Source organism: Coregonus clupeaformis, unplaced genomic scaffold, assembly GCF_020615455.1.
Source record: "Coregonus clupeaformis isolate EN_2021a unplaced genomic scaffold, ASM2061545v1 scaf0080, whole genome shotgun sequence".
In the NCBI taxonomy this organism is placed as follows: Eukaryota; Metazoa; Chordata; class Actinopteri; order Salmoniformes; family Salmonidae; genus Coregonus; species Coregonus clupeaformis.
Window position 1 is genome coordinate 467,267 of NW_025533535.1, and position 26,067 is coordinate 493,333.

The 26,067-nt window shown below is 44.2% G+C and overlaps 1 protein-coding gene across 2 annotated transcripts in view; it reads left to right on the forward strand.

Annotated features, from left to right (window-relative positions):
- Window positions 1-26,067, forward strand: part of cep131 (centrosomal protein 131) — a 48,111-nt gene that overhangs the window by 1,270 nt on the left and 20,774 nt on the right. The window contains exons 3-17 of one of the 2 annotated variants that reach the window (XM_041889102.2): window positions 246-340; window positions 2,413-2,524; window positions 5,279-5,412; window positions 19,138-19,242; window positions 19,463-19,639; window positions 19,953-20,076; window positions 21,707-21,820; window positions 22,555-22,762; window positions 22,960-23,060; window positions 23,272-23,451; window positions 24,129-24,320; window positions 24,671-24,805; window positions 25,211-25,336; window positions 25,473-25,589; window positions 25,945-25,974. In XM_041889102.2, the coding sequence (XP_041745036.1) occupies window positions 246-340; window positions 2,413-2,524; window positions 5,279-5,412; window positions 19,138-19,242; window positions 19,463-19,639; window positions 19,953-20,076; window positions 21,707-21,820; window positions 22,555-22,762; window positions 22,960-23,060; window positions 23,272-23,451; window positions 24,129-24,320; window positions 24,671-24,805; window positions 25,211-25,336; window positions 25,473-25,589; window positions 25,945-25,974 (1,950 nt within the window). The remainder of the gene's footprint in view (window positions 1-245; window positions 341-2,412; window positions 2,525-5,278; window positions 5,413-19,137; window positions 19,243-19,462; window positions 19,640-19,952; window positions 20,077-21,706; window positions 21,821-22,554; window positions 22,763-22,959; window positions 23,061-23,271; window positions 23,452-24,128; window positions 24,321-24,670; window positions 24,806-25,210; window positions 25,337-25,472; window positions 25,590-25,944; window positions 25,975-26,067) is intronic. The other variant, XM_041889109.2, reaches the window with a different exon arrangement.

Sequence of the window (26,067 nt, forward strand, 5' to 3'; positions counted from 1 at the left end):
ATGGGTGCAAGTTAACCCTGTTTGTGACAGTTAGGCTATTACTAATATGTTAAAGCTGTGTTATAGCCGAGATATCATCCAAACTTCAAACTTGTGTTGTACAAAGATACTCATGTTTGGCGTATGAGTGTGTGCTGATATTACATTGTTTTAAGCAACATAGGCCTAAATATAAACGTTCCACTGCCAGATAACTTGGATGTCTTGTATTTCATTTACCTCTTTGTCTGCATTCTTGTCTGTAGGGTGATGCTGGGTTTGGCAGCTCCCGCTCTATCAAGAACTTGAGACGGTCCAACAGTACTACACAGGTCAACCAGCAAGCCAACATCAGCCTAAGGTATCCTAGACCTTAATTATTTATTATGTGTATGGGTGATCCCTGCAGGTATCGAACCCACAACCTTAGTGTTGCTAGCTTATGAACTGAGCCACACAGGACCACTTTTTCCTACAGTGTCTCTATACAGCCAGCCCAGTAGAACCCATATTGACATTGTTTTCATTGCGTTGCCACATGTACTGTATATGTGCTGCAGCATGTAGGCTGTGACATTATTATTCAGTCAGAGATGCTTCAGGCTGGGCACTCACTGTCTTCAGGTCTTCATTTGTCCAACAAATATACTTAGTGTAATTATTCTGGAAAGTGTTGAACATTTGATGTGGATTGGAGTATTTAAAAGGTTCCCTTGTAGCTGTTGTTTAACCTAGTTTCAGTCTGAAACAAACATGTCAGCCCATATCCTACCATATGTGTTTGTCTGGATGAAACATGTTAGCGTACATGGTATGCGTTTGTGACGATATGTGTCAGATCAGAGACAAATTGATTTAGGTTTGAAGAGCAGTATGTGAGTTCAGTGTGGAGTGGAGGATGGTGGCTAGAGCTCCATCCGCTTGAATGGAAGGAGGGAGGCTGGTTGGCTGACTCTTTATGTCTCTCCTCACTGAGCAACAGCTGGCGTCCCTGACCATTCTTTAAAGGACAGTACAATGGGCATTGTGTCATGGTGGCTGCCTGCATTATAAATGGAGACCCAGGACCCGGGGCTGTTGTAGGGCAGCAGAGGCCTTGCTGGAGCTGCTTTGTCAGGGGTTGCAGGGGGAGGGCCATGGGGTCAGGTTACCCCACAGTAAGGAACCAGTGAAAGTGTGTGCAGCACTGCACGCAGAGATTCTATTGTCTGGCAGCTGCCGCTAAGTCCCCCACCACTACCAACTGCCTTCTGGGATGCTGTTAGGGTAGAGGGCTTAAATTAAGGACAATCTAATAGGCTGCCCCTCCTCTCCGGCCCCCGACCCTCCTCTCCCTAAGTCTTTCATAGCTGTCATTGGGTTGCACCCCCCCCAGACATCAGCAGCTTGTAAAGGGAAGCGTAGAGGAATGTGCAGCTACTTGAATCGGTGTTGTCGGATTGCTTTTCATTGGGCCAGTTGGCCCCTTACAAACATCTACACACACACACAGACTACCATACACACACACACACTAAATCTTACACACACACACACTCAAATGCACACAGACACCACCACCCTGCACAGTGCAGCAGGCTACACCAGGACAGATGCCACTGGGGGCAGGCAGGCAGGCCAGACTGACTGGGTGTCAGTCTTACATCTCCCGCTGGTGGTGTGTTGGGTATGAGGTGGTGTTTGGGGAGTGAGGAAGTGTTTGATGGATGAATGACGGGGCATTGGGATAAACATATGCTGTGTGTGGTGTGCATGGATTGGATTCACAATGGAATCCCCCATCCCGATTGACAGAGGGTCTGCTTTCTGCATATACTGTAGAATTCCAACACTTAAGGGAAGGGAAGGGTCTCAGCCTCCACATCTCCGCAGCTGTCATGACAAAAGTATAATCACATAAGCTCCCACTCAGGGCCGCACTTAAGGGCCCCACTGCTTTGTCTACTAGTTTCTTAATTGTGTGTTCTAGTATTTAGCCCTTGTTCTATGCATAGTCACTTTACCCCTACCTACATGTACAAATTACCTTGACTAACCTGTACCCCCGCACATTGACTCGGTACCGGTACCCCCTGTATATAGCCTCGGTATTGTTATTTTATTGTTACTTTTTAATTTATTTTTTACTTTAGTTTATTTAGTAAATATTTTCTTAACTCTATTTCTTGAACTGCACTGTTGGTTAAGGGCTTGTAAGAAAGCATTTCACGGTAAGGTCTACACCTGTTGTATTCGGCGCATGTGACAAATAAAATGGTATTTGTTTTGTTAAAATCTGAGCCTGAAAGCCATGGAGCAGTCTCCCTACTGAGAGTGTCCCACCGTTTGATTAGAATTGGTTTGCACACAGACACACTATAATGTAAATATTATAGAACACATAGGCCTATGTTCCATTTTATAATATTGATGTGTGTGTGTGTGTGTGCCCAGTGAGGACCAGACAGAAGACTTCCTGGCGTTGTTTGACAGCAGCTCAGACGGACGCAGGAAGCTGGCAAGCCTCAGTAAGGCCTCCCCGGACCGTACCACCTGGAACATCCTGGTACTTAATCTATCCCCTCCCACTGTCCTCTACTGTTCCTCACTGTCCTCTACGGTCCTCTACTGTTCCTCACTGTCCTCTACTGTCCCTCACTGTCCTCTAATGTCCCTCACTGTCCCACTCTGTCCTCTACTGTCCCACTCTGTCCTCTAATGTCCTCTATCATTTTCTGCCCCACTGTCCCCTACTGTCCTCTAATGTCCCACTGTCCGCTAATATCCTACTGTCATTTACTGTCCTCTGTCCCACTGTCCTCTACTGTCCTATACTGTCTCACTGTCCTCTACTGTCCTATACTGTCTCACTGTCCTCTACTGTCCTATACTGTCCTATACTGTCTCACTGTCCTCTACTGTCCTACACTGTCTCACTGTCCTCTACTGTCCTCTAATATAATAATAATATGCCATTTAGCAGACGCTTTTATCCAAAGGGACTTACAGTCATGTGTGCGTAAATTTTTACGTATGGGTGGTCCCGGGGATCGAACCCACTAACCTGGCGTTACAAGCGCCATGCTCTACCAATTGAGCTACAGAGGACTCTACAGTCCCACTGTCCTATACTGTCCTCTACAGTCCCACTGTCTCACTGTCCTCTACTGTCTCACTGTCCTATACTGTCCTCTACAGTCCCACTGTCTCACTGTCCTCTACAGTCCCACTGTCCTCTACTGTCTCACTGTCCTATACTGTCCTCTACAGTCCCACTGTCCTCTACAGTCCCACTGTCCTCTACTGTCTCACTGTCCTATACTGTCCTCTACAGTCCCACTGTCCTCTACTGTCTCACTGTCCTCTACTGTCTCACTGTCCTCTACTGTCTCACTGTCCTCTACTGTCTCACTGTCCTCTACTGTCTCACTGTCCTATACTGTCCTCTACTGTCCTCTACTGTCTCACTGTCCTATACTGTCTCACTGTCCTATTCTGTCCTCTACTGCCTCACTGTCTTCTACTGTCTCACTGTCCTCTACTGTCTCACTGTCTCACTGTCCTCTACTGTCCCCTACTGTCTCACTGTCCTCTACTGTCTCACTGTCCTATACTGTCCTCTACTGTCTCACTGTCCTCTACTGTCCTCTACTGTCTCACTGTCCTCTACTGTCTCACTGTCCTCTACTGTCCTCTACTGCCTCACTGTCCTCTACTGCCTCACTGTTCTCTACTGTCCTCTACTGCCTCACTGTCCTCTACTGTCCTCTACTGTCTCACTGTCCTCTACTGTCTCACTGTCTCACTGTCCTCTACTGCCTCACTGTCTTCTACTGTCCTATACTGTCTCACTGTCCTCTGTCTCACTGTCCTATACTGTCCTCTACAGTCCCACTGTCCTCTACTGTCTCACTGTCCTATATTGTCCTCTACAGTCCCACTGTCTCACTGTCCTATACTGTCCTCTACAGTCCCACTGTCCTCTACAGTCCCACTGTCCTCTACTGTCTCACTGTCCTATACTGTCCTCTACAGTCCCACTGTCCTCTACTGTCTCACTGTCCTCTACTGTCTCACTGTCCTCTACTGTCTCACTGTCCTCTACTGTCTCACTGTCCTATACTGTCTCACTGTCCTATACTGTCCTCTACTGTCCTCTACTGTCTCACTGTCCTATACTGTCTCACTGTCCTATTCTGTCCTCTACTGCCTCACTGTCTTCTACTGTCCTCTACTGTCTCACTGTCCTCTACTGTCTCACTGTCTCACTGTCCTCTACTGTCCCCTACTGTCTCACTGTCCTCTACTGTCTCACTGTCCTATACTGTCCTCTACTGTCTCACTGTCCTCTACTGTCCTCTACTGTCTCACTGTCCTCTACTGTCTCACTGTCCTCTACTGTCCTCTACTGCCTCACTGTCCTCTACTGTCCTCTACTGCCTCACTGTTCTCTACTGTCCTCTACTGCCTCACTGTCCTCTACTGTCCTCTACTGTCTCACTGTCCTCTACTGTCTCACTGCCTCACTGTCCTCTACTGCCTCACTGTCTTCTACTGTCCTATACTGTCTCACTGTCCTCTGTCTCACTGTCCTATACTGTCCTCTACAGTCCCACTGTCCTCTACTGTCTCACTGTCCTATATTGTCCTCTACAGTCCCACTGTCTCACTGTCCTATACTGTCCTCTACAGTCCCACTGTCCTCTACTGTCTCACTGTCCTCTACTGTCTCACTGTCCTATACTGTCCTCTACAGTCCCACTGTCTCACTGTCCTCTACAGTCCCACTGTCCTCTACAGTCCCACTGTCCTCTACTGTCCTCTACTGTCCTCTACTGTCTCACTGTCCTCTACTGTCTCACTGTCCTCTACTGTCTCACTGTCCTATACTGTCCTCTACTGTCCTCTACTGTCTCACTGTCTCACTGTCCTCTACTGTCTCACTGTCCTCTACTGTCTCACTGTCCTATACTGTCCTATACTGTCCTCTACTGTCTCACTGTCCTCTACTGTCTCACTGTCCTCTACTGTCCTCTACTGTCTCACTGTCCTCTACTGTCTCACTGTCCTCTACTGTCCTCTACTGTCTCACTGTCCTCTACAGTCCCACTGTCCTCTATGTACTCTGATCAATCAATTATAAAGCCCTTTTTACATCAACAGTTTTCAGGGTCACAAAGTACTATACAGTAACCTCTATCACATAGCCTTCTGCAGAGCTTATAGCGGACAGTTTATATCCTCTAACTCAGTATTGCGTTATGGCCTAGGTATGCTGCTACACAGAAACCTGACTTGTACATTTTCTTTCCCCTTCCAGGATGACCAGCCAAGAGCCTTCCCTACACCTCCCAGCTCTCGCTCCACGGGCAGCGTGGACTCCCCCACCACCAGTGGCCCAAAGAGGAGAGAGACAGGGGTAGCCCTGGCTGCCAACTTCACAGCTAACAACAGGTGGGTCGCATTACACACACACACACGCACACATCAGGGTTTCCGTCAGGAAAAATGTGGCGCCAGACATTTGACCAGCAGCATTTTAATTTACCGGACATTTTAGAAATTTACCGGATCCATATGCATTGATTACGCAAACTGATTAGAGTGTCCACCCATGTTGCTCAGAATGACGGAAATCACATTTAGTTTATGCTAATTCATCTTAACAGAACATGCAACGGCGTGTGTCATTCTTCCGATGAGCAATTTTAAGGTGTTAGAATACATACAGTGAGGGGAAAAAAGTATTTGATCCCCTGTTGATTTTGTACATTTGCCCACTGACAAAGACCTGGTCAGTCTATAATTTTAATGGTAGGTTTATGTGAACAGTGAGAGACAGAATAACAACAACAAAAATCCAGAAAAATGCATGTCAAAAATGTTATGAATTGATTTGCATTTTAATGAGGGAAATAAGTATTTGACCCCTCTGCAAAACATGACTTAGTACTTGGTGGCAAAACCCTTGTTGGCAATCACAGAGGTCAGATGTTTCTTGTAGTTGGCCACCAGGTTTGCACACATCTCAGGAGGGATTTTGTTCCACTCCTCTTTGCAGATCTTCTCCAAGTCATTAATGTTTCGAGGCTGACGTTTGACAACTCGAACCTTCAGCTCCCTCCACAGATTTTCTATGGGATTAAGGTCTGGAGACTGGCTAGGCCACTCCAGGACCTTAATGTGCTTCTTCTTGAACCACTTCTTTGTTGCATTGCTTCGATTTACAACAGGAGTGGCATGAAAATTAACCACGGGAACAGCGTCCTCCATTCGCTATTTACAGTGCCTTCAGAAGGTTTTCAGACCCCTTGACTTTTTCAAAATGTTGTTACATTACAGCCTTATTCTAAAATGGAATAAAAAATACACTCCGCAATCTATACACCATACCCCATATTTACATACAGTGAGGGAAATAAGTATTTGACCCCTCTGCAAAACATGACTTAGTACTTCGTGGCAAAACCCTTGTTGGCATGCCGAGAGATGAGTTCGGATTGGTCTGCCATGTAGCACGCTTGTCTATAATCACAGACGTTTCTTGTAGTTGGCCACCAGGTTTGCACACATCTCAGGAGGAATTTTGTTCCACTCCTCTTTGCAGATCTTCTCCAAGTCATTAAGGTTTCGAGGCTGACGTTTGGCAACTCGAACCTTCAGCTCCCTCCACAGATGTTCTATGGGATTAAGGTCTGGAGACTGGCTAGGCCACTCCAGGACCTTAATGTGCTTCTTCTTGAGCCACTCCTTTGTTGCCTTGGCCGTGTGTTTTGGGTCATTGTTATGCTGGAATACCCATCCACGACCCATTTTCAATGCCCTGGCTGGGGGAAGGAGGTTCTCACTCAAGATTTGACGGTACATGGCCCCGTCCATCGTCCCTTTGATGCGGTGAAGTTGTACTGTCCCCTTAGCAGAAAAACACCCCCAAAGCATAATGTTTCCACCTCCATGTTTGACGGTGGGGATGGTGATCTTGGGGTCATAGGCAGCATTCCTCCTCCTCCAAACACAGCGAGTTGAGTTGATGCCAAAGAGCTCCATTTTGGACCACAACACTTTCACCCAGTTCTCCTCTGAATCATTCAGATGTTCATTGTCAAACTTCAGACGGCCCTTTTATATGTGATTTCGTCAGCAGGGGGACCTTGCAGGCGCTGCAGGATTTCAGTCATTTACGGCGTAGTGTGTTACCAATTGTTTTCTTGGTGACTATGGTCCCAGCTGCCTTGAGATCATTGACAAGATCCTACCGTGTAGTTCTGGGCTGATTCCTCACCGTTCTCATGATCATTGCAACTCCACGAGGTGAGATCTTGCATGGAGCCCCAGGCCGAGGGAGACTGACAGTTCATTTGTGTTCCTTCCATTTGCGAATAAACGCACCAACTGTTGTCACCTTCTCACCAAGCTGCTTGGCGATGGTCTTGTAGCCCATTCCAGCCTTGTGTAGATCTACAATCTTGTCCCTGACATCCTTGGAGAGCTCTTTGGTCTTGGCCATGGTGGAGAGTTTGGAATCTGATTGATTGATTGCTTCTGTGGACAGGTGTTTTTTTATACAGGTAACAAGCTGAGATTAGGAGCACTCCCTTTAAGAGTGTGCTCCTAATCTCAGCTCGTTACCTGTATAAAAGACACCTGGGAGCCAGAAATCTTTCTGATTGAGAGGGGGTCAAATACTTATTTCCCTCATTAAAATGCAAATCAATTTATAACATTTGTGACATGCGTTTTTCTGGATTTTTTTGTTGTTGTTCTGTCTCTCACTGTTCAAATATACCTACCATTAAAATTATAGACTGATCATTTCTTTGTCAGTGGGCAAACGTACAAAATCAGCAGGGGATCAAATACTTTTTTCCCTCACTGTAAGGCTAGGTGAAGTTAAGCTTCCCTAAAGTAAATTGAATGAAATTGCCAAAATTATATAGCCTAAATAGCTTACTGTTTGATGAGCTGTCTCTTGCGCAACATCGACTGATATTTCAATCAATTAATAGGCTAAAATGCATTATTTCGCAATTGTTTCTCTCCCGAACAATTGACCGGCTCCAATTGTATTTATCTGACAAAAGCCGGCTATTCCGGCTAACAGAAATACTGGCACACTCACAGCTAGGCTGGGTAAGAGGCTTTACAGAACTGCATGGCCGAGAAACCAAACCATTCACACTTAAAGCAGCAACATTCTGGATTTCTCTCAAATTGTCTCTCCTGTTTCATGCATGTCGATCACAGCCGATACTGCCCTCGAGCTAAAAGTCCAACAATTCCTTTGTTGGTGATGTTTTTCAAAAAATAAATGTCAAATTCTAATCCTTTATGGTTGGTAGGTATGGATATGACAAGTATGTTTCTTAAGACATGTATCACTGTATTGCCTGAGGGTTGAAGGATTTATCAGACCATCTCAACAGTAAAAGAGTTATGTGTAATTATTATGATAATGTGTACTTTGTTAATATTGATAACTCTGACTGAGAAGCTCATGTGTGACCGACCGGCTCGATTCGGTCTTATGTAGCAAATTATGTTTTTTACATTGGATAAAAGTAGAGCCTCAGAGCTAGGAAATTGTATATCATTCACTACAGTTGAGGAACAATGGGAAAGTAATTCTGCTTTGAAAGTTGATCAACTTGTAACCTCATTTTTGAGAAAATGGGCATTGAATGTTTTGGTACCTACTGGAGAGCTCTTCTTTGTCTACACCCATTCAGCATCATTCACACATGTGAGGCTATGTACTAAACAACCAAAGATTTCAAGACTAAATGCTGGCTTCAGGTGTGTTTGTAAATTGAATCTGGAGTGCCAGAGTGTGCTCTGGGTGTTTGTAAACTCAGAGCGTTGTCGGATTGGCCTTCGTAAATTCAGAGCGTTTCGCTCTCTGCGTGTTCCGAGCGCACACTGGACACTCTGGCTGAATAGTAGGGTTGAGCCGAGCGTTCTGACCTAACAGCAGTCAAGCACCCAAGCTAACTGGCTAGCTTGCTAGCTACTTCCAAAGAACAGCTCACTCTGACCATTTTACTTGCCCTAGCAGAGCTGTTAATGCTGTTTTTTTATGTTATCCAGAGCGTTGGTGACTGCAACTGTGCTAATTACGTTTTTTTTGCCAACGTTTACTGACACCGGCCATATTCAACGGTTGTTGAGCGTTTGTAAATTCGTCAATTATTCTGCACTCTGGCACACTCAGACGAGTGCTCTGAAAGAGTAGATAGCCAGAGCGAATTTACCAGCTACGTCTATTGACAGTTGTCGCAGTGACATCATAAACATTCTATTGAAATAGTGACTTGCATAGTGGTGTGTTTTGTTTAGACATGTAGCTAGCTAGCTAAACAATTAACCATAATCCCAACTCATAACGTTACTACCCTGCATGAATCGGCAGGTATCTAACCAACCAGGTTCAATGTTAGCTAGCTAACATTAGGCTATAACTAGCAATGCAAATGGCTCTGAGATACAAATAATATTACTACACAGATCATACACATGACGTTAGCTAGCTAGCCAGCCAGCTAACGTTAGCTAGCTAGCTAACAGTACACTTTAACTTGAAATGAAAACGACTTTCTGACAAAATTGTGTAATATCTGAAAATGTAGCTAGTTAGACTCTCTTACCCATATACATGGATGGACGCTTCTCCCTCTCTGTCACGGCCATGGTTGCCCTTAATTTGAAGATGTAATCCGAAGACAGGTATTTTATACAACAGCCTTCTGTGTGTTCTCTTTCCGACTCCGTCTACATATTTGCAATCAAACGCCAGAATTTTCTCCATCTCCTTAGCTATCATACTCTAATGATTTCAAAACTCGGTCCTCCAGAAAGTGGAGAGCAACACTTAGGCAGTTCTACTACGTGATATCTTTCAAAAAAGCAGCGTTAGAAAGGATTACATACACATACTGACCAGGTGATATTATAGACAAGCGTGCTACATGGCAGACCAATCCGAACTCATCTCTCGGCATGTCCAGCCCACTCAATATCTCAGTCAATCATGGCTAGCGGGAAGGTTGCTATCTTTTTCCATGGCTAAACCAACTAGGCTCGTAATTTAACAATTGTATTCGTATTTACAGATGGCATACATGTTTGTTATTAAGGCACATGAAAGTTCACATGTTCCAGAAGGCATTTCTGCCAAAAAACACATTTTAATCAAGTTTAAGTTCAAATGGCGCTCCTGTGAAGTACTGACGCGCGACATACAGTGGGGAAAAAAAGTATTTAGTCAGCCACCAATTGTGCAAGTTCTCCCACTTAAAAAGATGAGAGAGGCCTGTAATTTTCATCATAGGTACACGTCAACTATGACAGACAAAATGAGGAAAAAAAATCCAGAAAGTCACATTGTAGGATTTTTAATGAATTTATTGGCATATGATGGTGGAAAATAAGTATTTGGCCAATAACAAAAGTTTCTCAATACTTTGTTATATACCCTTTGTTGGCAATGGCACAGGTCAAACGTTTTCTGTAAGTCTTCACAAGGTTTTCACACACTGTTGCTGGTATTTTGGCCCATTCCTCCATGCAGATCTCCTCTAGAGCAGTGATGTTTTGGGGCTGTCGCTGGGCAACACAGACTTTCAACTCCTCCAAAGATTTTCTATGGGGTTGAGATCTGGAGACTGGCTAGGCCACTCCAGGACCTTGAAATGCTTTCTACGAAGCCACTCCTTCGTTGCCCGGCGGTGTGTTTGGGATCATTGTCATGCTGAAAGACCCAGCCACGTTTCATCTTCAATGCCCTTGCTGATGGAAGGAGGGTTTCACTCAAAATCTCAGCGATACATGGCCCCATTCATTCTTTCCTTTACACGGATCAGTCGTCCTGGTCCCTTTGCAGAAAAACAGCCCCAAAGCATGATGTTTCCAACCCCATGCTTCACAGTAGGTATGGTGTTCTTTGGATGCAACTCAGCATTCTTTGTCCTCCAAACATGACGAGTTGAGTTTTTACCAAAAAAGTTATATTTTGGTTTCATCTGACCATATGACATTCTCCCAATCCTCTTCTGGATCATCCAAATGCACTTCAGACGGGCCTGGACATGTACTGGCTTAAGCAGGGGGACACGTCTCGCACTGCAGGATTTGAGTCCCTGGCAGCGTAGTGTGTTACTGATGGTTGGCTTTGTTACTTTGGTCCCAGCTCTCTGCAGGTCATTCACTAGGTCCCCCGTGTGGTTCTGGGATTTTGCTCACCGTTCTTGTGATCATTTTGACCCCACGGGGTGAGATCTTGCGTGGAGCCCCAGATCGAGGGAGCTTATCAGTGGTCTTGTATGTCTTCCATTTCCTAATAATTGCTCCCACAGTTGATTTCTTCAAACCAAGCTGCTTACCTATTGCAGATTCAGTCTTCCCAGCCTGGTGCAGGTCTACAATTTTGTTTTTGGTGTCCTTTGACAGCTCTTTTGGTCTTGGCCATTGTGAAGTTTGGAGTGTGACTGTTTGAGGTTGTGGACAGGTGTCTTTTATACTGATAACAAGTTCAAACAGGTGCCATTAATACAGGTAACGAGTGGAGGACAGAGGAGCCTCTTAAATAGGAAGTTACAGGTCTGTGAGAGCCAGAAATCTTGCTTGTTTGTAGGTGACCAAATACTTATTTTCCACCATAATTTGCAAATAAATTCATTAAAATCCTACAATGGGATTTTCTGGATTTTTTTCCTCAATTTGTCTGTCATAGTTGACGTGTACCTATGATGAAAATTACAGGCCTCTCTCATCTTTTTAAGTGGGAGAACTTGCACAATTGGTGGCTGACTAAATACTTTTTTTCCCCACTGTACGCCTAGTTTCCTGAAATGGGTCACGTGTCATCTCTCTCCTCTCTCACTGAGGGTATGGAGTGACTAGGGCTGTGGTGGTCGTTACATTTTGTCAGCCGGTTATTGTCATACAAAAGACTGCCGATCTCACGGTAATTGACCGTTAATTAACATAAACACGTTTAGCATCTCCAGGCCTCCACACATACACATGCGTGCCTTTGGAAAATCAACATTTAAAAAAATAGTCTAATAAATCAATTTAGTATACACCATCACAATAAATCCATTATTTATTTTAGTCAGGTCTAAAGAAACATAATGAAATGAAGAAAATGTATTTCAGATCAATCACCTTTAGAAAGCGCTACCATTTCATTTACACTGTTTCAGCATACTGTTGAACTTCTTTCTTCAAATTGATCATCACAGTGAGGTGAGTTTTAAAAGTACGATAGGCTGTTTTGATAAGTGTTTGATGTGATTTTCGATTGCTTTTGCACTGTTCTCGAAAGTGACGACAAATGTGATTATGCATGTAATGCTTTATTATAAAGGTGCATTTTTATGGTAAATTCTTCCCCAAACTTGAAACTCACGCGCAGCCTATGTATGCCAGTTAGGCTCTACACCGGTTAGAAAGCAAATTAATGTTCTTAATTTTAAGAAATTATTTGGCCACATTAGCTGTGATACAAACCTTATCAAAACATATAGTTCTATGGGTTAGGCTACATGAGGTGTGCGACTATGATTTGAAAAAGTCGCCAAAAAAAGGCATGCTCTGTTTCTTTCCTTAATGCACAAGCCGGGCATTATTCATAAGTGATAGGCTAATATTGTCACCCATCAAACTATTCTTAATTTTAATGTCTTTACATATATAAAAGAATATGTGAGAAATTAGTTTTGATTTTTAATGGACCATTATCATGCACAGGGGAATGGGGAAAACAAATACGTCATTTATGCACTTACAGTGCCTTCGGAAAGTATTCAGACCCCTTGACTTTTTCCACATTTTGTTAGGTTTCAGCCTTATTCTAAAATTGATTAAATTGTATTTTCCCCTCATCAATCTACACACAATACCCCATAATGATAAAGCAAAAACTGGTTTTTAGACATTTGTGCTAATTTATTAAAAATAAAAACGGAAATATGCATTTACATAAGTATTCAGACCCTTTACTCAGTACTTTGTTGAAGCAGCTTTGGCAGCAATTACAGCCTCGAGTCTTCTTGGGTATGACGCTACAAGCTTGGCACACCTGTATTTGGGGAGTTTCTCCCATTCTTCTCTGCAGATCCTCTCAAGCTCTGTCAGGTTGGATCGGGAGTGTTGCTGCACAGCTATTTTCAGGTCTCTCCGGAGATGTTAGATTGGGTTCAAGTCCGGGCTCTGGCTGGGCCACTCAAGGACATTCAGAGACTTGTCCCAAAGCCACTCCTGCGTTGTCTTGGCTGTGTGCTTAGGGTCGTTGTCCTGTTGGAAGGTGAACCTTCGCCTCAGTCTGAGGTCCTGAGCACTCTGGAGCAGGTTTTCATCAAGGATCTCTATGTACTTTGCTCTGTTCATCTTTCCCTTGATCCTGACTAGACTCCCAGTCCCTGCCACTGAAAAACATCCCCACTGCATGATTCTGCCACCACCATGCTTCACCGTAGGGATGGTGCCAGGTTTCCTCCAGACGTGACACTTGGCATTCAGGCTAAAGAGTTCAATCTTGGTTTCATCAGACCAGAGAATCTTGTTTCTCATGGTCTGAGAGTCCTTTAAGTACCTTTTGGCAAACTCCAAGCAGGCTATCATGTGCCTTTTACTGAGGAGGGGCTTCCATCTGGCCACTCTACCATAAAGGCCTGATTGGTGGAGTGCTGAAGAGACAGTTGTCCTCCTCTCAACAGAGGAACTCTGGAGCTCTGTCATAGTGACCATCGGGTTCTTGGTCACCTCCCTGACCAAGGCCCTTCTCCCCCGATTGCTCAGTTTGGCCAGGCGGCCAGCTGTAGGAAGAGTCTTGGTGCTTCCAAACTTGTTCCATTTAAGAATGATGGAGGCCTCTGTGTTCTTGGGGACCTTCAATGCTGCAGACATTTTTTGGTACCCTTCCCCAGATCTCTCCACAATCCTGTCTCGGAGCTCTATGGACAATTCCTTCGACCTCATAGCTTGGTTTTTGCTCTGACATGCACTGTCAACTGTGGGACCTTTATATAGACAGGTGTGTGCCTTTCCAAATCATGTCCAATCAATTGAATTTACCACAGGTGGACTCTAATCAAATTGTAGAAACATCTCAAGGATGATCAATGGAAACAGGATGCACCTGAGCTCAATTTCGAGTCTCATAGCAAAGGGTCTGAATACTTACAGTGAGAGGAAAAAAGTATTTGATCCCCTGCTGATTTTGTATGTTTGCCCACTGACAAAGAAATGATCAGTCTATAATTGTAATGGTAGGTTTATTTGAACAGTGAGAGACAGAATAACAACAACAAAAATCCAGAAAACGCATGTCAAAAATTATATAAATTGATTTGCGTTTTAATGAGGGAAAGAAGTATTTGACCCCCTCTCAATCAGAAAGATTTCTGGCTCCCAGGTGTCTTTTATACAGGTAACGAGCTGAAATTAGGAGCACACTCTTAAAGGGAGTGCTCCTAATCTCAGCTTGTTACCTGTATAAAAGACACCTGTCCACAGAAGCAATCAATCAATCAGATTTCAAACTCTCCACCATGGCCAAGACCAAAGAGCTCTCCAAGGATGTCAGGGACAAGATTGTAGACCTACACAAGGCTGGAATGGGCTACAAAACCATCGCCAAGCAGTTTGGTGAGAAGATGACAACAGTTGGTGCGATTTATTCGCAAATGGAAGAAACACAAAATAACTGTCAATGTCCCTCTGCCTGGGGCTCCATGCAAGATCTCACCTCGTGGAGTTGCAATGATCATGAGAACGGTGAGGAATCAGCCCAGAACTACACGGGAGGATCTTGTCAATGATCTCAAGGCAGCTGGGATCATAGTCACCAAGAAAGCAGTTGGTAACTCACTACGCCGTGAAGGACTGAAATTTTGCAGCGCCCGCAAGGTCCCCCTGCTCAAGAAACCACATATACAGGCCCGTCTGAAGTTTGCCAATGAACATCTGAATGATTCAGAGGAGAACTGGGTGAAAGTGTTGTGGTCAGATGAGACCAAAATGGAGCTCTTTGGCATCAACTCAACTCGCCGTGTTTGGAGGCGGAGGAATGCTGCCTATGACCCCAAGAACACCATCCTCTGTAGCTCAGCTGGTAGAGCATGGCGCTTATAACGCCAAGGTAGTGGGTTCGATCCCCGGGACCACCCATACACAAATGAATGCACGCATGACTGTAAGTCGCTTTGGATAAAAGCGTCTGCTAAATGGCTTATTATTATTATTATTATTATCCCCACCATCAAACATGGAGGTGGAAACATTATGCTTTGGGGGTGTTTTTCTGCTAAGGGGACAGGACAACTTCACCGCATCAAAGGGACGATGGACGGGGCCATGTACCGTCAAATCTTGAGTGAGAACCTCCTTCCCCCAGCCAGGGCATTGAAAATGGGTCGTGGATGGGTATTCCAGCATAACAATGACCCAAAACACACGGCCAAGGCAACAAAGGAGTGGCTCAAGAAGAAGCACATTAAGGTCCTGGAGTGGCCTAGCCAGTCTCCAGACCTTAATCCCATAGAAAATCTGTGGAGGGAGCTGAAGGTTCGAGTTGCCAAACGTCAGCCTCGAAACCTTAATGACTTGGAGAAGATCTGCAAAGAGGAGTGGAACAAAATTCCTCCTGAGATGTGTGCAAACCTGGTGGCCAGCTACAAGAAACGTCTGACCTCTGTGATTATAGACAAGCGTGCTACATGGCAGACCAATCCGAACTCATCTCTCGGCATGCCAACAAGGGTTTTGCCACAAAGTACTAAGTCATGTTTTGCAGAGGGGTCAAATACTTATTTCCCTCACTGTATGTAAATATGGGGTATGGTGTATAGATTGCGGAGTGTATTTTTTATTCCATTTTAGAATAAGGCTGTAATGTAACAACATTTTGAAAAAGTCAAGGGGTCTGAATGGAGGACGCTGTAGTGAATGGAGGACGCTGTTCCCGTGGTTAATTTTCATGCCACTCCTGTTGTAAATCGAAGCAATGTGCTTTACAGTGGGGGAAAAAAAGTATTTAGTCAGCCACCAATTGTGCAAGTTCTCCCACTTAAAAAGATGAGAGGCCTGTAATTTTCATCATAGGTACACGTCAACTATGACAGACAAAATGAGAAAAAAGAATCCAGAAAATCACATTGTAGGATCTTTAATGAATTTATTTGCAAATTATGGTGGAAAATAAGTATTTGGTCAATAACAAAAGTTTCTCAATACTTTGTTATATACCCTTTGTTGGCAATGACACAGGTCAAACGTTTTCTGTAAGTCTTCACAAGGTTTTCACACACTGTTGCCGGTATTTTGGCCCATTCCTCCATGCAGATCTCCTCTAGAGCAGTGATGTTTTGGGGCTGTCGCTGGGCAACACGGACTTTCAACTCCCCTCCAAAGATTTTCTATGGGGTTGAGATCTGGAGACTGGCTAGGCCACTCCAGGACCTTGAAATGCTTCTTACGAAGCCACTCCTTCGTTGCCCGGGCGATGTGTTTGGGATCATTGTCATGCTGAAAGACCCAGCCACGTTTCATCTTCAATGCCCTTGCTGATGGAAGGAGGTTTTCACTCAAAATCTCACGATACATGGCCCCATTCATTCTTTCCTTTACACGGATCAGTCGTCCTGGTCCCTTTGCAGAAAAACAGCCCCAAAGCATGATGTTTATACCCCCATGCTTCACAGTAGGTATGGTGTTCTTTGGATGCAACTCAGCATTCTTTGTCCTCCAAACACGACGAGTTGAGTTTTTACCAAAAAAGTTCTATTTTGGTTTCTTCTGACCATATGACATTCTCCCAATCCTCTTCTGGATCATCCAAATGCACTCTAGCAAACTTCAGACGGGCCTGGACATGTACTGGCTTAAGCAGGGGGACACATCTGGCACTGCAGGATTTGAGTCCCTGGCGGCGTAGTGTGTTACTGATGGTAGGCTTTGTTACTTTGGTCCCAGCTCTCTGCAGGTCATTCACTAGGTCCCCCTGTGTGGTTCTGGGATTTTTGCTCACCGTTCTTGTGATCATTTTGACCCCATGGGGTGAGATCTTGCGTGGAGCCCCAGATCGAGGCAGATTATCAGTGGTCTTGTATGTCTTCCATTTCCAAATAATTGCTCCCACAGTTGATTTCTTCAAACCAAGCTGCTTACCTATTGCAGATTCAGTCTTCCCAGCCTGGTGCAGGTCTACAATTTTGTTTCTGGTGTCCTTTGACAGCTCTTTGGTCTTGGCCATAGTGGAGTTTGGAGTGTGACTGTTTGAGGTTGTGGACAGGTGTCTTTTATACTGATAACAAGTTCAAACAGGTGCCATTAATACAGGTAACGAGTGGAGGACAGAGGAGCCTCTTAAAGAAGAAGTTATAGGTCTGTGAGAGACAGAAATCTTGCTTGTTTGTAGGTGACCAAATACTTATTTTCCACCATAATTTGCAAATAAATTCATAAAAAATCCTACAATGTGATTTTCTGGAGAAAAAAATATCTCCATTTGTCTGTCATAGTTGACGTGTACCTATGATGAAAATTACAGGCCTCTCTCATCTTTTTAAGTGGGAGAACTTGCACAATTGGTGGCTGACTAAATACTTTTTTTCCCCACTGTATATTACTAAAGTTGATAAATAAATATAATAGGCGTAACCTATAGAAAGCTGATGGGATCCTCTTTTTAGTGGAGGCCATCAACTCTGTTTTCTCACGCAATTACAGAAATGTTGCGCAACATTAGATTTGCATTGATAGATCTGCATTGATGTCATGGTGTTTTTACATTTACATTTTAGTCATTTAGCAGACGCTCTTATCCAGAGCGACTTACAGTGCATACATTATTTCATACTGGCCCCCCGTGGGAATCGAACCCACAACCCTGGCGTTGCAAACGCCATGCTCTACCAATTGAACTACATCCCTGCCGGCCATTCCCTCCCCTACCCTGGGCAAATTGTGCGCCACCCCATGGGTCTCCCGGTCGCGGCCGGCTACGACAGAGTCTGGATTCGAACCAGGATCTCTAGTGGCACAGCTAGCACTGCGATGCAGTGTCTTAGACCACTGCGCCACTCAGGAGGGACAATAGAGTGCTGAGTAAAAGGCAGTTAGCAAATTTGGAAGGCTACTAATGACCATTAGCAGAATCCTCGCTTGGAGAAACCTAATTACCGTGACTAAAGGATCACGTGGAATTTGACTGCCATCATGACTCCTGACCGCCTCTGTGGCGGTAATACGGTCACCGTAACAGCCCTAGGAGTGACTCCCCCCCCTTACAAAGTAACAACAAAATAAATAAAATTTGAAATAACTTAGAAAGCTGTTATTCAATGTACAAATGCTAGGAAGTTATGCTTAAATTCAGAAATATATGGATGTGGGTCTGGGCAGAGGAGATGTAGTCGTTGTTTGTGTGCGTCTGTAAGTTGTTGTTCGTTTGTATTTGGTGTAAAAAAAAAAAGAAGGAATTTTTGTTGGTATAGGTGATGACAATCATTATTGTTGTATTTTCTCACAAGACTCAGATTTGTAACATTTGTTACAATTAACCCCTTACCTAAAAACCTATGTTATTTTATATGGTATTTAGACACATTCACATAATTATATAAAAGTTAACTTTTTTTACATGAAGTTTGCCAGTACAACTAAGATAATACCTTAGATTATTTTTTTTAAGTCAAATTCATACTTTTACTAAAAGTATCTTCTATAAAGTATAGTAATTTGGTCTACTTTGTTTTTTGTCATTATGACATGCCAAAAAGATAAAATGAAAATTTTATATTTTGTGAATTTAGTGTATTTTCATCCAAATATCAGTTTCAAATCTTAACATTTCTGAATGACCCCGCATTTTTACAGTTGAAGACCTGTGGGAAACACAACAGTGACATTTTACTTCCACCACTGTCGGTTGAATTGTAAGCAACTAGTATGTCCTAGAAACTTTGTTACAGTGTGTAATGGTAGCTAAGATATGTATGTTTGTATAAAAATATTATGAAACTACCTCAAATATTATTTTCATACTAAGCAAAATCCTAAAACTGTTATTTTGTTCCCCGGTCTCCCCTACTTTGCAGTGACTTGCTATGATGACACATGAGCTTTCCAGATAGTTTGTCAGTCAGGGTGTTCAGTGACATTTCGCCCCGGATCTTTTAGGAGCAACAAGGGAGCTGTGGGGAACTCTGTCACCACCATCTTGCATAACAACTACTCTGACAAACCCCTCACCCCCAAGAGCTCCAACCAGAAACCCTCCTTCAAGTGAGTCAAAAATATAATACATTATTTCATTGTCTTTCATTCAGTCTTTTGCGGCATACAGTATACTGCATTAGTACTTCAAAGGTTTGTGCAGTTTTTATACTGTGTTGATAAGAAGTATGTGAAAGAACTTGGTGACAACTGCTGATGTAAAAAAGCTTTATAAATACATTTGATTGATACTAAGTTAATGTCCATGTCTCTCTCTCTGTGTGCTCAGTAACATCCTGAAAGCCACAGTGAATGACGAGGGACCCCTGGAGAGCAGCTCTCTGACCACCAAGTCCCAGAAGAACTTCTCCTCCTCTACGTCTAACAACAATGCTGCCCAGCGCAGCCCCAGAGGCTCCCCCAGCCTGCCCCGTAGGAGAGAGGTCACCGAGGAGGAGGCCGAGAGGTCAGAGTTCACTCAGCAAGGCACCTTGGGAATCAATGCTCTTGTGTTGTAATGTTTTGTCTAGCAAATGTCTTTAGAAGTGCCCTTGCACAGTCTCTGTCATTGATTTTACAATGGTGGAAACTCCCTCCAGCCAAAGCTTACACCAATCCTTTGCTTTTAAATCCGTGATGGGTTGTGTGCATGTCCAGAACAACTTTGGAAAATCAGTCACTCTCCTTCCTTACAGCTCCTTGTATTGATTTGTGGTGACTTTTTTTTTGTTGCGTATTGCTCACCCTAGCCTTTGACCTCTATGTTGTTGTGTCTGAAGGTTCATCCAGCAGGTGAACCAGGCAGCGGTGACCATCCAGCGGTGGTATAGACGCTATGCCAGAAGACAGTCACAGCACGCCAGCCAGGCTGCCCTCAGACGCATCCTTACCACCAAGAAGAAGGTAAACGTCTGGTCTACCTGATCTCTGTTTAGCTGAGTATACCACCACCACACAATACTACTAGGCCATTGTGGTTTTATCCATTGAATCCATAGTCACTAGCACTGCGTCCATAGAATTAATGTAATAATAAGATAATATACAGTGCCTTCGGAAAGTATTCAGACCCCTTGAATAATTTACGTAAGTATTCATAACCCTGAGTCAATACTTTGTAGAAGCACCTTTGGCAGCGATTACAGCTGTGAATCTTTTTGGGAAATGTCTAAGAGCTTTGCACACCTGGATTGTACAACATTTGCCCATTATTCTTTAAAAAAATTATTCAAGCTCTGTCAAGTTGATTGTTGATCATTACAAGACAGCCATTTTCAAGTCTTGCCAATATAAGTCAAAACTGTAACTAGGCCACTCGGGAACATTCAATGTCGTCTTGGTAAGCAACTCCAGTGTAGATTTCAGCAGGTTATTGTCCTGCTGAAAGGTGAATTTATCTCCCAGTGTCTGTTGGAAAGCAGACTGAACCTGGTTTTCCTCTAGGATTTTGATTGTGCTTATAGCTGTATTCAGTTTATTTTTATCCAAAAACTCCCTAGTCCTTGCCGATGACAAGCATACCCATAACATGATGCAGCCACCACCGTGCTTGAAAATATGAGGAGTGGTACTCAGTGATGTGTTGTGTTGAATTTGCCTCAATCATAAGGCTTTGTATTCAGGACGAAAAGTACATTTCTTAGCCAATAATTTTTGCAGTATTACTTAAGTGCCTTGTTGCAAACATGATGCATGTTTTGAAATTGTTGTATCCTGTACAGGCTTTCTTCTTTTCACTCTGTCATTTAGGTTAGTATTGTGGAGTAACTACAATGATGTTGATCCATCCTCAGTTTTCTCCTATCACAGCCATTAAACTCTGTAACTGTTTTACAGTCTCCATTGCCCTCATGGTGAAATCCCTGAGCGGTTTCCTTCCTCTCCGGCAACTGAGTTAGGAAGAACGCCTGTATCTTTGTAGTGACTGGGTGTATTGATACACCATCCAAAGCCTAATTAATAACTTCACCCTGCTCAAAGGGATATTTAGCGTCTGCTTTTTTTTATTTTACACATCTACCAATCAGTGCCCTTTGCGAGGCATTGAAAAACCTCCCTGGTCATTGTGGTTGAATCTGTGCTTGAAATTCACTGCTCAACTGAGGGACCTTACAGATGATTGTATGTGTGGGGTACAGAGATTGTAGTTATAAAAAATATCATATTAACCACTATTATTGAACACAGAATGAGTCCATGCAACTTTATTATGCGATTTGTTAAGCACATTTTTACTCCTGAACTTATTTAGGCTTGCCATAACGAAGGGATTGAATACTTATTGACTCAAGACATTTCAGCTTTACATTTTTTATTAATTTCTCACATTTTCTACAAACAAAATTCCACTTTGACATTATAAGGTATTGTGTGTAGATCAGTGACACAAAATCTCAATTTAATCAATTTTCTATTCAGGCTGTAACACAAAAACATTTAGAAAAATTGAAGGTGTGTGAATAATTTCTGAAGGCACTGTATATGATCCCTGCGGGAATTGAACCCACAACCTTTTTGGGTTAACCCTGTGTAGGAACGAGAACAGAGAGCGGAGGAGGGGAAGTCTCCAGAGGTGCAGAAGAAGGAGGAGGACAGGAAAAGGATTCGTGAGGAGAAGGCTCGTCTTGCCCGCGTCACAGCCATTCAGGTATTATAGAGGAATATTTACACAGCCTCAGCGAAGGTATACAGGATGAATTATGGCTGAATGTATAGTTGAACTATAGCTGAACTTCCTACAGTAGATATCTCTTATCGTACATGAGTCATAACACAGTGGTTTCTAGGCTATTCTTTGTTAGATCCCACTCTCTCAACTACATCTTTCTGTCCTCTGTCTTTCAGACACTTACTTTTCAACCCCAAATGTTCCCCAACCCCAACAAATGCTGCTCCTTCGTTTTTTTTGTTGTATCCACGATGCCCCATCAAGTTCTTGCCCCCCCCCCCCCTCACACACGTTTTCCTTTCCCAACAAATGCCAAAGGCGTTAACCCCACAAAGCCAAATGCTTCAGTCTTGATGACACAAATGTAGTAGATTAGAAAAACACCTTGCAGACAGTTCCCACATAGCCTGGGTGCTGGTCTGTTCCTACTCTCTAGCCAACTACTGATAGAATTGTAATGTTTGACTTGACAATGAGTGACAAGGAGTTGGCAAGATGGCACAAACAGATCTGGAACAAGGCTAGTTCCTGCTCCGGGGTGAAGTTTCCCCATGGTACAGATTTAAGATCAGCTTCCCCTAACCTTTATCATTAGTGGGAAAAATGCTAAGCTGGCCCAAGATCAGCGTCTAGGGGCAACTTCACCCTAGTTCCCCCGTCTCTCCCTCTGTGGCCCTGCGTGCCTAATGTCGCCCCCTCCTGCTGTGTTGCAGGAGCTGCAGCAGAAGAGAGCCCAGAGGGCTGCCGAGGTACAGGCCTTGGCCCAGGAGGAGATGGAGACCCTGACACACAGTGGCAAGGTGGGCCGTAAGAAACCCCCCAAGACCACCACCTCCTCCTCCAGCAACAAGAGCCCCACATCCCCCTGCAACAGGAACCCTATCTCCCCCACTGGCTCTGACGTCAAGGCCCAGAACACAGGTCAGTCTCTCCCTGGGCCTCTAATGGCAACTTGCCCCATCAAGCCTAGTGCAGTCATGGATGTAATGTAAATTAGTGTGCAGTGTAACTGGCTTCCGCATTTCCTTTCTCCATTGCCAGCTAACATATCCTGACCTGTAAGCACATATAGTTGCATACAGACATTGCCCTCAGGTTTTTCCTCTGTTTGTCTACAGACTCTAACAATGTGAACGTTGTGACTGACCTGGATGATGTCACCAACCTGAGAGCGCTGTCCCCTGCACTGTCCAATCGCAGAGATTCTCAATGCTCACAGGTAACAAACCAATGATTAATTGATTCTACCTCTATATAAATGTACCATAACAGTATGAGACCTGATCTTTGGAATATTCCCATTGTTTATGCTTTTTCTCATTCTTAAACCTGTCTTAATTATCTGTATATTGTCTACAAAACCAGTGCGTTCAGGATGATTTAATCTCATCCATGTCCTGACGCTGTATTTGTTCTTCTCTGTATAACAGGAGATTCTGCAGCGGTCAGTGAGTGTGGAGGACCAGCGCCAGGGGGCGCTGTCGAGCAGAGCCCAGTCTAAGACCACCCTGAATGACCTGCTGGACACTCTGAAGCTCCTAGAGGAAGAACCAGAGAGGCTTTCTGAACCCAAGAGCTACCACAAGGAGAAGTACTCCTGGATAGACGAGGTAAGGCTGCACTACTCTCTTCATTCCACAAAGTTGTACCCTTCCCTCTGCCCTTGTTCACTCTCTGAAGCTACTTGTATCTATCCAGATCTGAAGCTACTTGTATCTATCCAGATCTGAAGCTACCCTTATCTATCCAGATCTGAAGCTACTTGTATCTATCCAGTCCTGTTTCACACCTTGATTCACCTCAGCTCTTGGTAATGCCTTGTAATCCAATAGATTTCAACTACTTGATGTCTACTCTACCTTTTTAGCCTTTCATTTTTTTACGAGCCAACACAGTCTTGGGACGTGTAGGAGACCCCAGTGGTTCAAACCCCAGTGGTGCAAACCCCAGTCGGTCACGTAAATATTTTGATTTCTCTCCCTTCCACTCCCTGACCACTAATAACCTGTTTCTATTATTAGTATTCTCTCAGGACAGAGACTCCAACTCCCTGACCACTGATAACCTGCTTCTATTCTCTCAGGATGGAGACTCCAACTCCCTGACCACTGATAACCTGTTTCTATTCTCTCAGGATGGAGACTCCAACTCCCTGACCACTGATAACCTGTTTCTATTCTCTCAGGATGGAGACTCCAACTCCCTGACCACTGATAACCTGTTTCTATTCTCTCAGGATGGAGACTCCAACTCCCTGACCACTGATAACCTGTTTCTATTCTCTCAGGATGGAGACTCCAACTCCCTGACCACTGATAACCTGGAGCGTCATGGCCAGCTGGTCCATACCCCTGTGCTGCCAGACGGGGGCGCTCTCCTCTCTGAGGCCAAGCTACAGAGCATCATGAGCTTCCTTGATGAGATGGAGAAGTCTGAACAGGAGAGACCTCGATCTGTCACCTCAGGGTCACACAAAGAGGTGCGGGGAGACTCACTCAATGTCATTATCCCGACATTGCTGATAAAATAAGGATTTGCTAGTGCAGGGCTTGCCTTCATTTCTGAACTAGACCAGCAACCTCTCAATACTGATAATGAGGGGTAGCTTGTTCTCCCTATCTGACTGTTATTATACACACCTCTCCAATCTTGAGATGTGACTTGAGCTTTTAATTTACCCTACCATATAGGGTTAGGTAGATAAGGTTAGATCTTGAGCTGAAAGGGTGATGTGTTGCTGAAATAGTTAGATGTTAGTGAGTTGGACTGTGTGTGTTGCAGTGTGTGAGCTCTCTCTCTGGCTCTGTCTCCATCGCTCTCTGTCTCTAGATGTTGTCAGAAGAGGATCTTGCGGGAATAGAGCAAGCCTCGGCCACGGCTGCTGAGGTCACTGGCTCCATGATGAGACTGAAGTTGGAGCTGGAGGAGAAGAGGCGCACCGTCAACATGCTGCAGTCCGCTCTGGTGAGAACATGAATAACAACACAATACACAAGATCATCTCACAGCCATATGTGGTGTTTTCTTTTTCACAGGGTAACAGTTGTCAATTGCAGATGTCATATCTTTACCCCATCTCAATCTGTTCCAAAAATATAGATATATGTTTTTGCTAAGACAACTTTGGGGGGCCAAATTGAATCGCAGGCCACCTGTTGCCTTTTGACATTTTAGTCATTTAGCAGACGCTCTTTTCCAGAGCGACTTACAGTTAGTGAGTGCATACATTTTTCATACTGGCCCCCCGTGGGAATCGAACCCACAACCCTGGCGTTGCAAGCCTATCCCTGGTGTATAGTATTCACATGCTAAGCTGTCCCCTCTCCGTCTCTCTCTCGCCCATCCTCCATCCCTCTCTCCCTGTCCCAGACCCAGCAGAGGGAGTTGACAGTGAGACATGTGAAGGAGACAGAGAAGGAACTGAGCAGGAACTTCACTCTGCAGAAGGAGCAGTATGAAGCCACCATCCAGAGACACCTCACCTTTATAGACCAGGTACAAACACACACACACACACGACCCCCTTAGACTCTTATCCAAGGCTATGCCATCACTCCCTCCTTTGAACTGAAATGTCGTTAGCGCCTCTATCTCTCATCTCACTCTATTTTCTCTCTCTCTGTTTGTGCAGCTAATAGATGATAAGAAGGCTCTGAGTGAGCGTTGTGAGGGAGTGGTGGGAGAGCTCAAACTAGTGGATCAGAAATACACCAAGAAGATCGGCCAGATGCAGGAGCAGCATGAACTGGTAAGGGGTCTCACACACACACACGCACACTGCTTACAGGACTGACATCTGCCATCCTCTGTCCTGACCACTAGGATGCAGACTTGAGCCATCCACCACTATGGCTAAGAGGAGGCAGAGGAGATGAGGATCTGTGTTTTATCTATGTTTGTGGTTTAACAGTCTCTTCTGCTGCTAGCGACTTCTCTCTGCTTATGCCTTGTTTCTTTGTGGCATTATGTGTTTGCCTGCTTTGCTTGCCTCTGCTATTGTTGCTTTTTAATCACTGTGTTTTTTCTCCCTCTCCTTTCCTCCTCTCCTTTCCTCCTCTCCTTTCCTCCTCTGTCCCGTCTGTCTCATTTTTCTCTGGCTCTAGGTGTGGCAAATTCTGGGTCCCTTGTGCGAGGTAACCTTTTTCCCTAACCCACTCATCACTCCCGTCTTGCTCTTCTTTCTTTCTTTCATTCGTTCATTTGTCCTCCTTTCTCCTGTCAGGACT